The 14,014-nt window shown below is 35.0% G+C and overlaps 1 protein-coding gene across 1 annotated transcript; it reads right to left on the minus strand.

Annotated features, from left to right (window-relative positions):
• Positions 1-3,449: 3,449 nt before the first annotated feature.
• Positions 3,450-13,994, minus strand: LOC110802618 (T-complex protein 1 subunit alpha). The gene is made up of 17 exons (XM_022008061.2): positions 13,834-13,994; positions 13,693-13,757; positions 12,869-12,958; positions 12,681-12,767; positions 12,518-12,577; positions 12,335-12,385; positions 11,509-11,604; positions 10,576-10,641; positions 10,239-10,456; positions 8,753-8,849; positions 7,871-7,957; positions 6,761-6,895; positions 6,031-6,135; positions 4,869-4,997; positions 4,676-4,779; positions 4,380-4,470; positions 3,450-3,831 (listed from the first exon to the last, which is right to left on the minus strand). Exons 1-17 carry the CDS (start codon positions 13,892-13,894, stop codon positions 3,742-3,744), a joined length of 1,632 nt encoding a protein of 543 aa, XP_021863753.1. The 5' UTR covers positions 13,895-13,994; the 3' UTR covers positions 3,450-3,741.
• Between the last annotated feature and the right edge of the window lie 20 nt (positions 13,995-14,014).

The following is a 14,014-nucleotide window of genomic DNA, read 5'->3' on the forward strand; positions in this document are numbered from 1 at the left end:
AAAATTCATCAAAAATCAAACACTAATCTAAAATAAAATTCAATCCAAAATCAAACATTAATCCAATATTAGAGCGCTACGTAGGAAATCTAATGGTTTCGGCCAATGAAAATAAGACATCAAAATTATTTTTGAATTAAAAGTCGAATGCCACGTAGATAAATAATTAGGTGCCACGTAGATATTTTTATTAATTACTTATTAATATTTCTTATATATAGTTTCATCCAAAATCAAGCACTATATAATTAAAGAATAAATCTAAAATGAAATTCAATCAAAACTAAAAAAACCAATCTTATCTAATATAAATATAGCAATTGATATATACAGGAGTTTTATTTTAGCGTAACAATTTAATAGAAAGCGTGCATCGCACGGGCTAAAATCTAGTTAAGAACTAGATTAGATCCCGTGCACGCACGGATTATGATATATTTTTTTACAAAATATTTAACTAAATATCCCCAAACTAATGCATAATTAAAAAAAATTAAACATACTCATTTATATTTATTCATCTAATCTATTATTATATACTAAAAGAGACACCAAGAATGACACGTGTCATTTCCTGGTGAAAAAATTTCCCGCCAAAAACTCTTTCCTAAAAAGACATATTTATTTTATTCTTTTTTATTTTATCTTCTTTTGTATAAATGTTTATATATGGAAAAAATATAGGATTATGGAATATGCCATTATTAAAATTTTAGTAAAATTTTAGTCAAACTGTCATATCAATAATAGAAAATATTCTTACCCGATATTTTGGTCAAATTAGCATATTAAATATATCAAATACTTTAGTCAGATCATCATATTAAACATATAAAATATATAATACGTAGTAAGTTAAAATATGATAAAATGAGTACATTCGATATTATTAATTACGTAATAGATTTAAGGGATAAATAATTCAATTAAAATTTTTATAAAAAAGATGGTCAAATAATAATTTTTAAATATCCTTGCGTGTATGCACATATATATGTATAATATGCTACTTTGACCGACATATCGTGAATATAATTTCCATTATTAATGTACCAATTTGAATAAAATATTATAAAAAAAATATTTAGCAAAATTATTATTATGTGGTATCTATTATTGCAATAGTTATAACTAATATTTTTTTCCATACATAGATACTTTATAAAAAGAGTAGAGAATAAAATAAAATAAAATATATATTTTAGGAAGTTGTTTTAGGCGGAAAAATTTTACACCAGGAAGTGACATGTGTCGTTCCTGGTGTCTGTTTTAGTATATAGTAATAGATAATTAAAGCAATTGAAAATTTCTAAATAACATTGTGATTATGTATATTTCGTCCAAGAAACTAGAAGTCGAAGCCGGTGTTGCAAGAAAAATCAACCAAATTAATATTTAATTCTGCCAATAATATTTATTTAATAATTTTCAACAATCATTTAAAAATTACGTGTAATCTTATTTATTTAATAATTTCTAAAAATCATTTAGAAAGTACGTATAATCTTCGTATTATATGCAACAAAAGCTATTTTGGATAGTTTGTGAAGTATTATTTTGTTTTGTGTGAAATTATTGGCATGGTGATAGCTCAATAGATTATGATTTATGACTAGGTTATCTGAAGAAAAAAAAATATGTGGAAAATGGTTTATATCTATAATTGATTCATTTCTATGGCGGGTGCCATGTAAGGATAATGATAATGAAATGCTTATTTGTCTATTCATGAAACTAGGGGTGTTCATTGGTCTAAATCCGGATCGTCCTGGACCGGATCGAATATCGAAATTTTGATAATTCAATACTCAGAGATCGTACCGATAATGTTTGGACCGTACCCGGACCGGACCGGAAAAATCGGTCAAAAACCCGGACCATACCGGTTTGGACCAGTTGTAGACCTATTTATATTAAAAAAACTCAGTTGTTTACAGCCTTTTCTGGAAGCCAAAATAAAATATATCACACTATAGTATTCCAATATTTACAACATATTAAAGGAGAGAATTAAAATTTTAAATAGTTTATACGAAGTATTATCCTTTATTAAGGAAAAATCAATATGGTCCAATACCCGATTTTGGACCGGACCGGACCGAAGACCGAAAAATGATATTTCTCGACACGGAGACCAGAATTATTGCCTCCGATCCAATTTGATCCAGTCTGGGTCGGTCCGGTCCATTTTTTTCAGTCTGGACCAATTTTTTGCACACCCCTGAATGAAACTTAAATTATGATATTCTCCATGTTTCTCTGTAATGATCGCTTTAACTACATTCATTAAATAAATAATCTGATAATTTGCAGAGGCGCTCCTCTTATGTAAAAACAATTTTTTTTGTTGTGATTGAGTGATAAGGGAATTACAAATTATAAATTACAAATGGGTAGGAGGATTCATACTTAAAGACCTATGTTACAAACAGTTTCAGATCCAGAGTCTACAAGTAGTTCAAAATATTACTCGATAACTTCAGTGGGTGCAATTAGTTATGTTTATAACCAATCTATTTTTACAAGACGAAAAATCAAATTTAAGTGGGGTCAAATGATCCCACACTTTTATAACAGGTTATACAAGCCATTTGTCTTACCAATAGGTCAAGACTTTATTGGTTTCCAAATATAATTGATATTCCCTTTGTCCCTTAATACTCGACCTGTTTTGACCGGACACGCTTGACGATGTACAATTTTGACCACCAATTTCTTTAACTACATATTATAAAAACTTATAAAAATATTAATATTTTGAAAATATATATTAAGATGAAGCCAACAATATATTATATACTAACCTTTATTTTCATATACTAGAAATAAAATAGGGTCAAAGTGAATTATGTGAATAGTGCAAAAAGTCAAAACAGGTCAAGTATTAAGGGACGGAGAGAGTAAGTACGTTGTATAAACATTGGACTAATTAATTTTCTATCTATTTTTGTTATGGCTCGAATGCTCAACAAAGGGCAATACAAATCAGGAAGGAGTTTAAATGTACCTAACATATCATACACAAATCAAGACGCAACTTTTCCTATATTTTTTATGTCAACTTGAGTAAGAAACAGATCATTTGTAAGTTGTGGATATCTAGTAACATTTTCTTAACCAAATTGCAGAAAAAATCACAAAAAAATCAATTATACGTTATGGGTCTGATTGCTCTTTTGTTGTCGCATTACCATTTACCAGAGGGCAGAGCTCAGAACATAACAAAGGTTCACTTTCATATGTCTCAACTCTCACTAATGACACTAGATCACCGTTGGCAAGTGGCAACTATCACAACTTGGGTCACGTTATCAAATTACCATATACGAAGTACAATACTAGAAACTTCAGAGTATTGTTTGACATAAATATTGCATCCTACATCGGTAATTGTAGCAAAGAACTTCTTACTCTTAACAATAGTACGGAGTAATAATACCGATGCAACATTTGGTGATAGCCAAAGTATTATTGTTAGACCAAGTGTGAGTATTGTATGATTTGTATCCACGTACATCAAAGATCATATAAGGTCTTATATAAGTTCAAATAAGAAGTTGAAATAATTTCAAATCTTTCACCGGGAACAATTTCATGAAAATTCTGGTCGGTACACTAGAAACCTTTGCGTTAAAGAGAATAAGCGGGGAAATGAAGGAGGTACATCGTTTCAGACCTACGATTCTAGCCGGAGCCGGAACGGGAAGGCTACAAGTAGTCTACTCATCAAGTGTTTGTCAATCAACACTCCCCAACATCCTGGCTCTCATCCTTGTCAAGTTTGATCATGTCATCGATTCTGATAATAGTTATAGCCGCTTCAGTTGCAAGCTGGATAACCAAAACAAAATTACACATATATAGTTAAGCATTCACTTAGAAATGCAAAGAGTCAACCACTAATCAATACCAAAACAAAGCTAGATACGGCTTCATGAGTAAAATAAGATTAAAATCCCTCAGCTAATCTAAGTTATCCAACCAAAAAATAACGGTAACTTTTGTGTAAGACCACCTTACCGGAAATACCACTTTGATTTGTTAACTAATTGGTTATATTGCTTAACTAACTTGTTTTATTTGCATAACTAACTAGTTACAGTGCTTAACTAATTAATTCTATTGTTTAACTAATTGGTTTTAATGTTTAACTAATTAATTTCAATGATTAATTTATATGACACTAATGTGGTCTTTTGTGTAAGACCGTCTAATAGAAAAGTTTGTAAAAAAATAATTATACTATTTCATTACCAATACCATTATCTTCATAGACCTGTAATCAGCATTTTGACCCTGATAACTTTATAGATACTCTTTACTAAACCTTGACTTTATTTGCCAATAAACTCTTGCAAATAAAGTGCTCATGATCTTACCTGGATAATCTTCACTTTGCTCATTGCCGGCTCAACGACTCCAGCTTCTAGGTTGTTTCGGAGGGTGCCTTTCAATAGATCCAATCCCGTGCTGCAAACAGTGGGGCAGAAGGGAGTCAGTCATATACTCATATCATTTAACAAGCCTGAAGCCACTCTTTATCATGATTCATGACCCATTCACAAGATAAAATGTTAGGATTTGTGCACTATGTTGTATAAGGAAATTCACGTATATACAAGTCTCCTGAAAATGGGGCAGAAGAGTGATCAGCAGTTCAATGCCCAAAGGGTACCTTGAAAAATGCTGCTTCTCAGTCTTGGTCTGTGCAGCATGATGGTAAGCTTGTAGCTTAGCAACCAATTCTGTTGCATCCTTTGCTGCATTAACGGCAAGAACCTAGCAGAAATATCAGGCACATGTTTACACACGAGCTCATGCATCACAAAAACAATGTTTTTCCAAAATGAAAGAAGATGAAAGTCTGCCTTTGGTATAATTAACAAGGCGTCAGCAAACTCTGCAACCGCTAATTGCTCCCTTGACCCTAACGTCATAGCAAGGCTCTCTAAGTAGACTGACAAAGCTGTCTCAACAGCCCCTCCACCAGCTACTACCTGCGTAATGAAAAGAATATTATGAAAAATCTCATCATTTTCTTGTGGAGTCCCCACAGCAATTTTAGAAAAAGGATCACCAGAGAATTCTCATCCCATATAATTGCAGAAACAATAAGGGCATGCTTGGATTGAGGGTAATGTATTAAAGGGGTAATAAAAGTCAAACTAAGGTAATTGAAGGTGATGATGAGGGGATGATGAGGGGATGAAGTGGTGGCAACGGGAACAAGCTAGTTTTGGCAAGAAGAAAATAAAAGGGAAGGGGAAACAAATACCCTCATCATGGGGGGAATAGTTACCCACCATCCCACTAGGGTGATTATTACCCCCATTTGGGGGGTAATTACTTCCCCCCTTCCTCCCTTCTCCTCACAACACCACCACTACCACAACTTCTCATCACAATACCACCCCACCACCCTCCTTGCAACCACCTCAATTCACCTTCATTGTCCTTTTATTATGGTGGTTTGACTTTTATTACCCCCATAATCCATTACACCCAATCCAAGCGTGCCCTAAAGCATGAATAATATGTGAGCCATAAACATGACTCATAAGCTAACATATCACGGAAAGTTAAATTTAGTCTCCAAGATCATGATGACAGTGAATCACTCATTTGCGCGTCTTTCCTCATATATTGTCATTCATCTCTAACTACAGATATCACAGTAATGCGACAGTATCCTCTCTTGGTTCTTTGTAGCAAACTAAATAGCCATGAAGACACATCCATGCATGTTGACTTGTGATGCCTGTTGGATAAGACAACAGTCCTCTTCCTCATTCCACATACACCCCCCCCTCTCACACGCACACACACCCAAAAAAGTTGGAGCAGCACACATTATTCATCAATTGACTTTATCCTTAAAGCAGATAACAAAGTTTGAGGGCATGAGGTGAATGTAAAGGCATCAATTACTCCTTCTGTCCTTCATAGTTCATAACCTTTACAAGCACCACACAACCATCAAAGTAATCCATCTCAAAAGCAAAAGAAACGCAAACAAAATCAAAATTTTACCATGTTTGATTCAAGAGTTCTCTTAACAATGCACAAAGCATCATGAAAAGCCCTTTCCATCTCATCAAGCATGAAGTCGTTTGCACCTCTTAGGACCAAAGAAACCTGGGAAATATTACACCAAAATTAATTAATAATGACAGGAAAAAAAAGAGGTAATTGTCTAAGATAAAGCAGAGCCTGAAAAGGCTCAAGGCAAATTAAGGCGATAGGAGTACAACTTCCTAGACCCTGGGGGTAAAGCACAAGCGTAGCAGCATGCCTCATTGAAGTGGACAATTGCATGACACTAGTATTGTATAATACCAACAGTTTATAGAGATAGATGGATAAATTAATCATATTCATTTCAGTTCAGTTTGGGTGCAAATTGAGTTATTCAGTTTTAGGTAAAAAGTGGGTCACCCCGTAAAAAAAAGGTACAAAGCGGTCATAGATGGGTCGTCATGGTCAGGTCTTTACACTCGGTCATTTTCCTCACTGAAAACAAGTCGCGGTGGCCTTCCTAAGTGCTGGGATGGGACTTTGACGCCTATTCAAACACACTGGCATGTAGTGCTTTAAATTCCTACATAAAAATCCAAGAATCCTGAATTCTATGAACGTGTCCTGGGGGGAGGGGGGTGGATGCATGCCAGTTTCAGACGAGCAGGCGGAGTGGCATTTTCAGAGAGATTATTCTACTCACCCCAAAAAGCAGTAACACCAAAATTCATGATCAGATACTTACAGCAGAATTAGTTTTTGTCCCCTTTATCATAAGGACATCATCATCCGCAACATGCTCCTCCACAACTTCATCGGCATGTCCAAGAACTGAAGGATCAAATGTTTCCTCCCCTTCCATATCAGCAAAAGTAGAAACCTGCAGCCATTGACAGGCAAGAGGAAAATGAATCATACACCTTAATATTATTCTATTAGTGATACATCAACCTCATTTTAAAGCAGAAAATACATGACAAGCTGTATTTACAAAGTTCAATGCTACACTTGACAGTAAGCATGAGTGTAATTAACTTGAAAAGAAAGAATTAACCCACTCTAGATAAACTGACAAGAGTGACAACTAATAAGAAATAATAGAAATCTCAATACAAGAACACTTATGATCTACCAAGAAAGATGTACAGGCATAACAAGTACCCAACAGCATTAGAGATTAGCACTGATGGGCTAAAAACCAATGAAATTGACCATGAGGCCTGAGCTGCTTTGGGATCAAAAGAACTATTGGTCCGTAAAACTGAATTCATAGAGCTCTATATACTACGTTGTTCTTTGCACCTTTTTATCAGCAAATTAGCTTAATGAGGGTTAAGAAAGTGATGACAAGTAGTTTCCAATCTGAACGTCCTGCATCACAGATTGCTATGTTCATTTCCAATTTAATATTACTCTCCTTCAATTCAATCTTGCTCCTTTATGTTTTCCTGCCCGCCTATTGTGGGTAATAGCATCATGATTTTGTTTCTGAAGTAATTGCTAATATGAACCACTTCTAGAGTATGCTGACATATAGCTCAATAAAACACCATAATCTAGGTCCACTTTCACACTGTAAAGTTAAATTAATTTGTAAATAAGCTCCCCTTTAAGACCCCCCCCCCCAGTTTATGTAAAATTCCAGCTTTGTCTCTAAAACAAGATGCAATGAAATCAGGCCAGCTTGTAGCTAGTGTTACTTTGTTGAAAAACTGAAAACTTTAGAAAGTGATAAAGTAGTCGAATTGCTACAACCTATTGATGTACAAAAGTGGAAGAATATCATTGAATTGTTAGACCGAATTGTTTCCAGAACAGCACTGCTAAAAGTAAGGCTATGTCTCAACAAACATACCAGTGTTGCACCAGTGGCTCTAGCAACATGGCGTATGTTTTCCTTCGGCACACGTCTGACAGCAATTGCACCAGCCTCCACAAAATACTAATAACAAAATTTGGAAAGGTCAATAAGTCACGAATCTTAAATGGATAAAATCAAAGATTCCACTATTAAAAAGAAGTATGCATACAACCAGTATTAACCTGAAACATTAATGGTATAAGTCAAAAACAATTCTTCACTGACACCTAGATAAATAAACTAGATTTACATGCACGCATAATTTCAAAAATCATGTATGACATGTTAACATTTTAGCAATGAAAATATTAAATTTTAAAAGAAAAATTAAAAAAAGGTAATTGCTCATGAGTTAGCTTTTATAATAGAGATTACATCGACCTCGGAAGATGATTGCTAGTAGTAAAAAAGAAACAGTTACAAATGAGATAGAATTACACCCATTCTCTCAGGAAAAAATTTAACATGTGATTCGGTGTGTAATAGAAATACTTATTTAGTGTCACTGTGGGCTAAGGGGGTTAGGGTTTTAAGAAACATCTTCAAAGAAATTGGGTTACTTTGATTCAGTGTGTAATCTGTGATTGACATTCTAAGAAAAAGTTTTATTGTTTGTTTGTATTCTGTTTTCTAGACAAATCAAAAAATATGAAAAGGAAAAAAAAGACAGGAAACAAAGTACGGAAACAGGAATAAGGATTCATGACAAATTCACATGTAGAAGAAAAATTAACTCCATATTTACACTTCGTTCAAACATGCATGCTGGTCAAATTTATTCACCGAATTTATCTACCCACAGCACAATGTTGTATAGAGAATAAACTCAGAACCGGGAAAGAAAAATGATCGTAAGCAAAACAAAAAGAAGCTTACCTTTAGTGACATGTCATCAATTCCTTTAGTGGTCAAAATAACATTAGCTCCAGCATTCAGTAGTTTCTTAATACGTTCTCTGGTCAAGTCTGTTTCTCTGCACGCACACACACACGAGCGCGAAAGGAAAAGTAAAAAAAATAAGACAAAATATTGGCATTAGGATTTATCATGCCAAGGAACTGTCCACCAAGATAAAACTTACTGGTAAGGGAAGTTGGAGTATTTTCTTCGGGGGAGGGAGAGGCGAGGGGAAGACAAATTGAAATTGATCCTAGCTATCCAGCTGATGCCTTAAGAAATTTAATTAAGGGCAGGGAAAACTTCAAAGTACGTCCTAAAATTTGTAACTCCTGATGATTTCTAGGACATTCAATAAGTTCCATCACAACTCACAAGACATCTTGCCTGAGAACAGCTTTAAAGGAAAAAGCTAAAGATATACCATGACCATAGAGGTTAGACATAACATGACCTTAGAGGTTTTTTTCTGAAAGAAGCATTCCCCAACTACCAATAATATACTGAAATGTTGTTCACAGCCTATGTGACATTAAGTGTCCATCTAATAATTCTAGCAAACTTAACTTTCCTTGTAAATTCCAACATTTGTATTTTTGCCTAGTCCCTTCATTACATTGAGATCTGCATGTTCTTGAAGACAAACCAGATTATTTGGTCATTTGGAGGTGAAATCTGTAATAGAATGGGCTACAGGGGAGGGGTAGTGTAGGCAATAAATAATTATTTAGTTAGACTGGGAAATGTTATATATAGAGAACAGACACAGAGAGATATCAGGAGAATATTATTGAGTGTTTCCTTTAGCTTTGTTTTGCACTTTGAGAGAAACGAGCCTCTTGAAATCTGGTACTTCGTATTATCTTTTATTATTACTGTTATCCAGAAATTAGTCACACTTATTTTCTTCTTCCATTAATGTTCATCTTCTCACTTTACATCCTGCCAAACTATGTCAGTCTATAACCTATGATGACAATTATCCTCAGCCTTTTACCAGATATAAACTTGTAATTAGTTACCTAATCCATTTATTCAAAATTGGTTTCTTATGTTATGATGGGTACAAACGAAAAAGAAAAATTGTTAGCTGTTTGACTTTAGGGATCATACAAACAATTTGGGACACCCAAAAGGAACAACAAGCTATCTTATTATCTATTCAGGCTCGAGAGCAATTGAGTAAACTCTACCATCCTAGTAAAGAATATATTTAAGATCATATTATTCAACAATACCAAAATGTGTGCCATGTCACAAAGAAAATATGTGCATGCATCAAATTGGAATACCCAGCTTATCAACAAATTTCTCATATTTAACATTTTCTAATATCCGTCACTTTATTATCAGAATACTCGTACATTACTTGTTAGCCTTATTACGCTTTACAAATCTTATGACTGCTTTATTACATGTTCAAGTAAGACTGTAAGAGATACATTAGCCAAGTTAAATGGATCACCTTTGTCGGATTTTCTCGAGTTCTCTAGGATCAGTAACTAAAACTTGGCAACCCATTTGCATTTTTGTCCTCCCGAGATTGAAATCCAGACAAGCTATCCTAGCCGGGGCAACTCTACTGGGCATTCCTTGAGCCGCTCGGCCGGTGTTAAGAGCATAACCTTTCAAAAGATAGCTATCTTTTGCACTTTTCCCATGAGCTTTAAGAATATTGATGCTCTGGGCCATGCAAAGAAAACAGTAAATAAGGACTCAGAGATGTAGACGGTTTTGAATGACAGACAAAACTTGTGAAGATTTACCACAAGCACCCAACATTGGAACAAGGTAGAACATACCTTAATTAAGTATTTTGTCTCACCATTCACATTTGTCATCTTTACCGCCTGTACAGCATCTACAACCTGGAAAATGTTGACAAAAGGAACTAATATCATGCTGGAAACGTGTAAAGACTTAACTCTGTTTAAAAAATACAATCCATCCATTTAGATACAGTGATTATTTTGAAGAAAAAAAAAATTGAAACAGAAAGCAGTGAGACAGTTAAAGGGTTTGAACATTATGCACAAACACTGCATAACATAATTAAAAAACTTATGAAAACCTGGACAATAAGAGGAAACCTCGTACCAAATATATTGACTTTAAAGAATTTACAAAAGGTGTATTGAGATGACCAGCCAGTTAATGGTGTAATGTAGACATAGCCACTAAGAAAAAATGAGCTTTAAGAGATAGAGCAGAGGAATGTCAATATTGAAGGAAAAACTTGATAAAAACATCTCAAATGTGGAGCCCGCCATCAGCTTAAGGTTTCAAAACACTCCACCCTAGGATTACAGATAGTTACCCAACACTTATAGCACATATGCACATGCTCGCATCTTTAGAGACATCCTATTCGTAGAAACATTGTGTTGGGCCACTTTCATCAGAACCAACCACTTTCATCAAGTTTATAATTACTTATTTCCTTTGCTTTCCTACAATTTTCCTCAAATCGAAAAGGCTTCAGTCAGAGGGGAGATAATCCTCAATGGATCACAAATTTACTCGTGTACAGGAGCATATGTTAAAGTCTTTGACACTTCCAATTCCAACCTTGTGGTTCACATTAAATCTTAAATCCCTTGTGTATTACCAGATTTGTTTAATTGCACATCAACCATAGCCATGTAAAGGAGGATAGAAGGTAATATATCTCTAGCAGAACTAGACAACATTAAGTAATAAGATAATCCAGGAAATAAGAGAAACCAGAGACATACCAGGCTTGCAAAGTAGTCACTGTTTGGAGCTAACAACTTTGATGACATGCTTGTCTTTGCCAAATTCACAAGAAAACTTTTATCCAGCTTCTCAACCTATACACACAGTCAAAATTACACATAGCAGAACAAAAAATTTAAAGGAAAAATTAAGGAACAAAAAATAACATCAATTATGCAGCACAAAAGAGTATTTTTTCTTTCAAGTCACACTCCTCAGAAAACCAAATCATCTAGCTAACATTTAGAACACTAACTAAACCAGGAACTTCGTGATGAATTCCCAAGTGCATCTTGAATCAATTGATAGTTTAATACTAATCATCCAAACACTAATATACCTTGAGAAAACTTGGATTCTTAGAAGTTAGTCCAACAGATAAAGGAAAAAAACAACACAAGGGAAGAGGAAAATGACAGGTGCTACTTCATTTACAAGAATATAGAGAAATTAACGGAGGTACATGATTTTGAAAACCAAGATAATCCCCAATAGGCCAATAAGTAAAGTTCGACTCTAAGTTACTTAGTTTCGTTCATCTCAAGTACCTGTGTCAGACCACTCTAGCATGGGTATAGAGCAAGACACTGGGACTTCATTTGGACCAAAAACATGGATTTTTTTTCATTTGAACAGCCTAGGGTAACATCAGGACAAGTAGCAATATCCAACACGAATACGCACGCAAGGAACAGAGACTGTACTCGTGGAAGCATGCAAGTCTAGTGACAGAGAAAGAATTCCAAGACAGGTATAAAGCTCAACTCACATCCACATGCCACTAACAAAGAACATATGAAACCAAATATTAACAAGTAAACACACCTTCACTGCAAGTTTCTCTTCAATATATTTGCATGCTTCTCTCATAGCAAGCTGCCAAAGCATGTGCCAGAAAGTCAGAAACCACAATCATAGTACATACAAGATTTTCTTAAGTTCAGAAAAAATGAAAAAGGAATAAAATGGATCCAAAGCCAATATAGAAAGGTTGAGGATCATACTGACCCTGTATCCACTTGCTACAGATGTTGGATGAACCTTATTCCTCACCAGGTTATTTGCTTTCTGCAATAGTGAATTACCACAACAGAAATGACATAAACTTGTATATTATGCTAGCTAGACATAAGAAAGCCAAGAAGAGGAATCAAAAGGTTATATAGTTCACCTTGAGCAACTCAGCAGCTAAAATAACCACTGACGTTGTTCCATCGCCCACTTCGTTATCTTGGCGTTCAGCCAACTCCTGCATGATCTGAAGAAGGCAAACCAGGATCATGAATAAACCCGAAGACTCAAGTGAGACAAAAAAAATATAAAAAATGAAAGTGTTGTATTTAGGAAAGTGTTGAGTACCTTAGCAGCTGGATGTTCGATTTCCAGCATTTTAAGAATGGTAGCCCCGTCATTAGTTATTGTAACATCACCAATATCATCAACCATCATCTACACATATATTAAATCAGATAATATAAGATATATTCGCATAGTTTATAATCAGGAATACTTATTATCCCCTGGGAAATGAATCAGATACTAGTGCATTTTGAGGAAAGTACTGAAACACAAGGGCAGCAAGCGAAGTGATGTTTACAGTTCCTTAGAATCCGTTGATACTGTTGAAGTGTTGAACACAATGACGATGCTGACATTAAGGCCGCTAAGTTATGACCTAGCTGAAACGACTTCTACAAGCTTGACAACTGTTACCTGATTCGCTAGTGGGAGATTTGGGTACGGGTTAACAATTGTCTGCCTAATTTGCCAAATAAGACCAAAAATGTATCATTTTCATGTTACAATTTGTTTTTTTTGGTAAGCGGTTCATGTGGTGATTAGGGGATTAGGTAAAACCAAGCTTGCCTCTTAATTAAAAAATAATGCCCTATCTAAAATTTCATCCATTTCAACCAAAATAACATTTTTAGTGTCTTCGAAACACATCACAAATGCTAAGCATTCCCACAAATAAAGGGATCAAAGTTGAAAATATGTCTCCATTCATAAACATGGTAACCTTTACCTACATGATCACATGACCAATTAGTGGTTCAATTGCGTGCACGAAGTAAGTGAAACTTAAGACAACCAGAATTAAACATATAATCAGATAAGCATCACAAAGTAAAAGTAAAAAGGATTGGAGAATTGGAGTGAGGAAAAGGGAAGAAGAAAACGACCTTGTCGAGACCAAGGGGTCCAAGAGACGATTTCAAAATGTTGGATACTGCTTGACATGCCACCACTGCCCACAAAACAAAATTATCAGAGAAATGGTCAGCCGGAAGTAATGAGGGAAGGAGAGAGAGAAAGAGAGTCACCGTTCTGGGTGCGGACATCTTGGCCGGATCGGCGGTCACCCATGATATCAAGCGACGGCATTGTGCTCCGGCAGCGAATAGGACGTAGTGTGGAGAGAGAGGGGGCGAGCGCGCGCAATTGAAGGAGAAGAGTAGCGACTGTTACCCCTTTTTTTTAACCCAAGAACTAAATACAGTAAAA

The sequence above is a fragment of the Spinacia oleracea genome, chromosome 2, assembly GCF_020520425.1.
Source record: "Spinacia oleracea cultivar Varoflay chromosome 2, BTI_SOV_V1, whole genome shotgun sequence".
Classification (NCBI taxonomy): domain Eukaryota; kingdom Viridiplantae; phylum Streptophyta; class Magnoliopsida; order Caryophyllales; family Amaranthaceae; genus Spinacia; species Spinacia oleracea.

Coding starts and splice junctions, on each gene's coding strand:
- LOC110802618 (XM_022008061.2), bottom strand. CDS start 13,894: ATGCCGTCGCTTGATATCATGGGTGACCGCCGATCCGGCCAAGATGTC. Junction 12,768..12,868: donor TCGAACATCCAGCTGCTAAG/GTACTCAACACT, acceptor TGCCTTCTTCAG/ATCATGCAGGAGTTGGCTGA. Junction 4,780..4,868: donor CCTTGTTAATTATACCAAAG/GCAGACTTTCAT, acceptor TATTTCTGCTAG/GTTCTTGCCGTTAATGCAGC.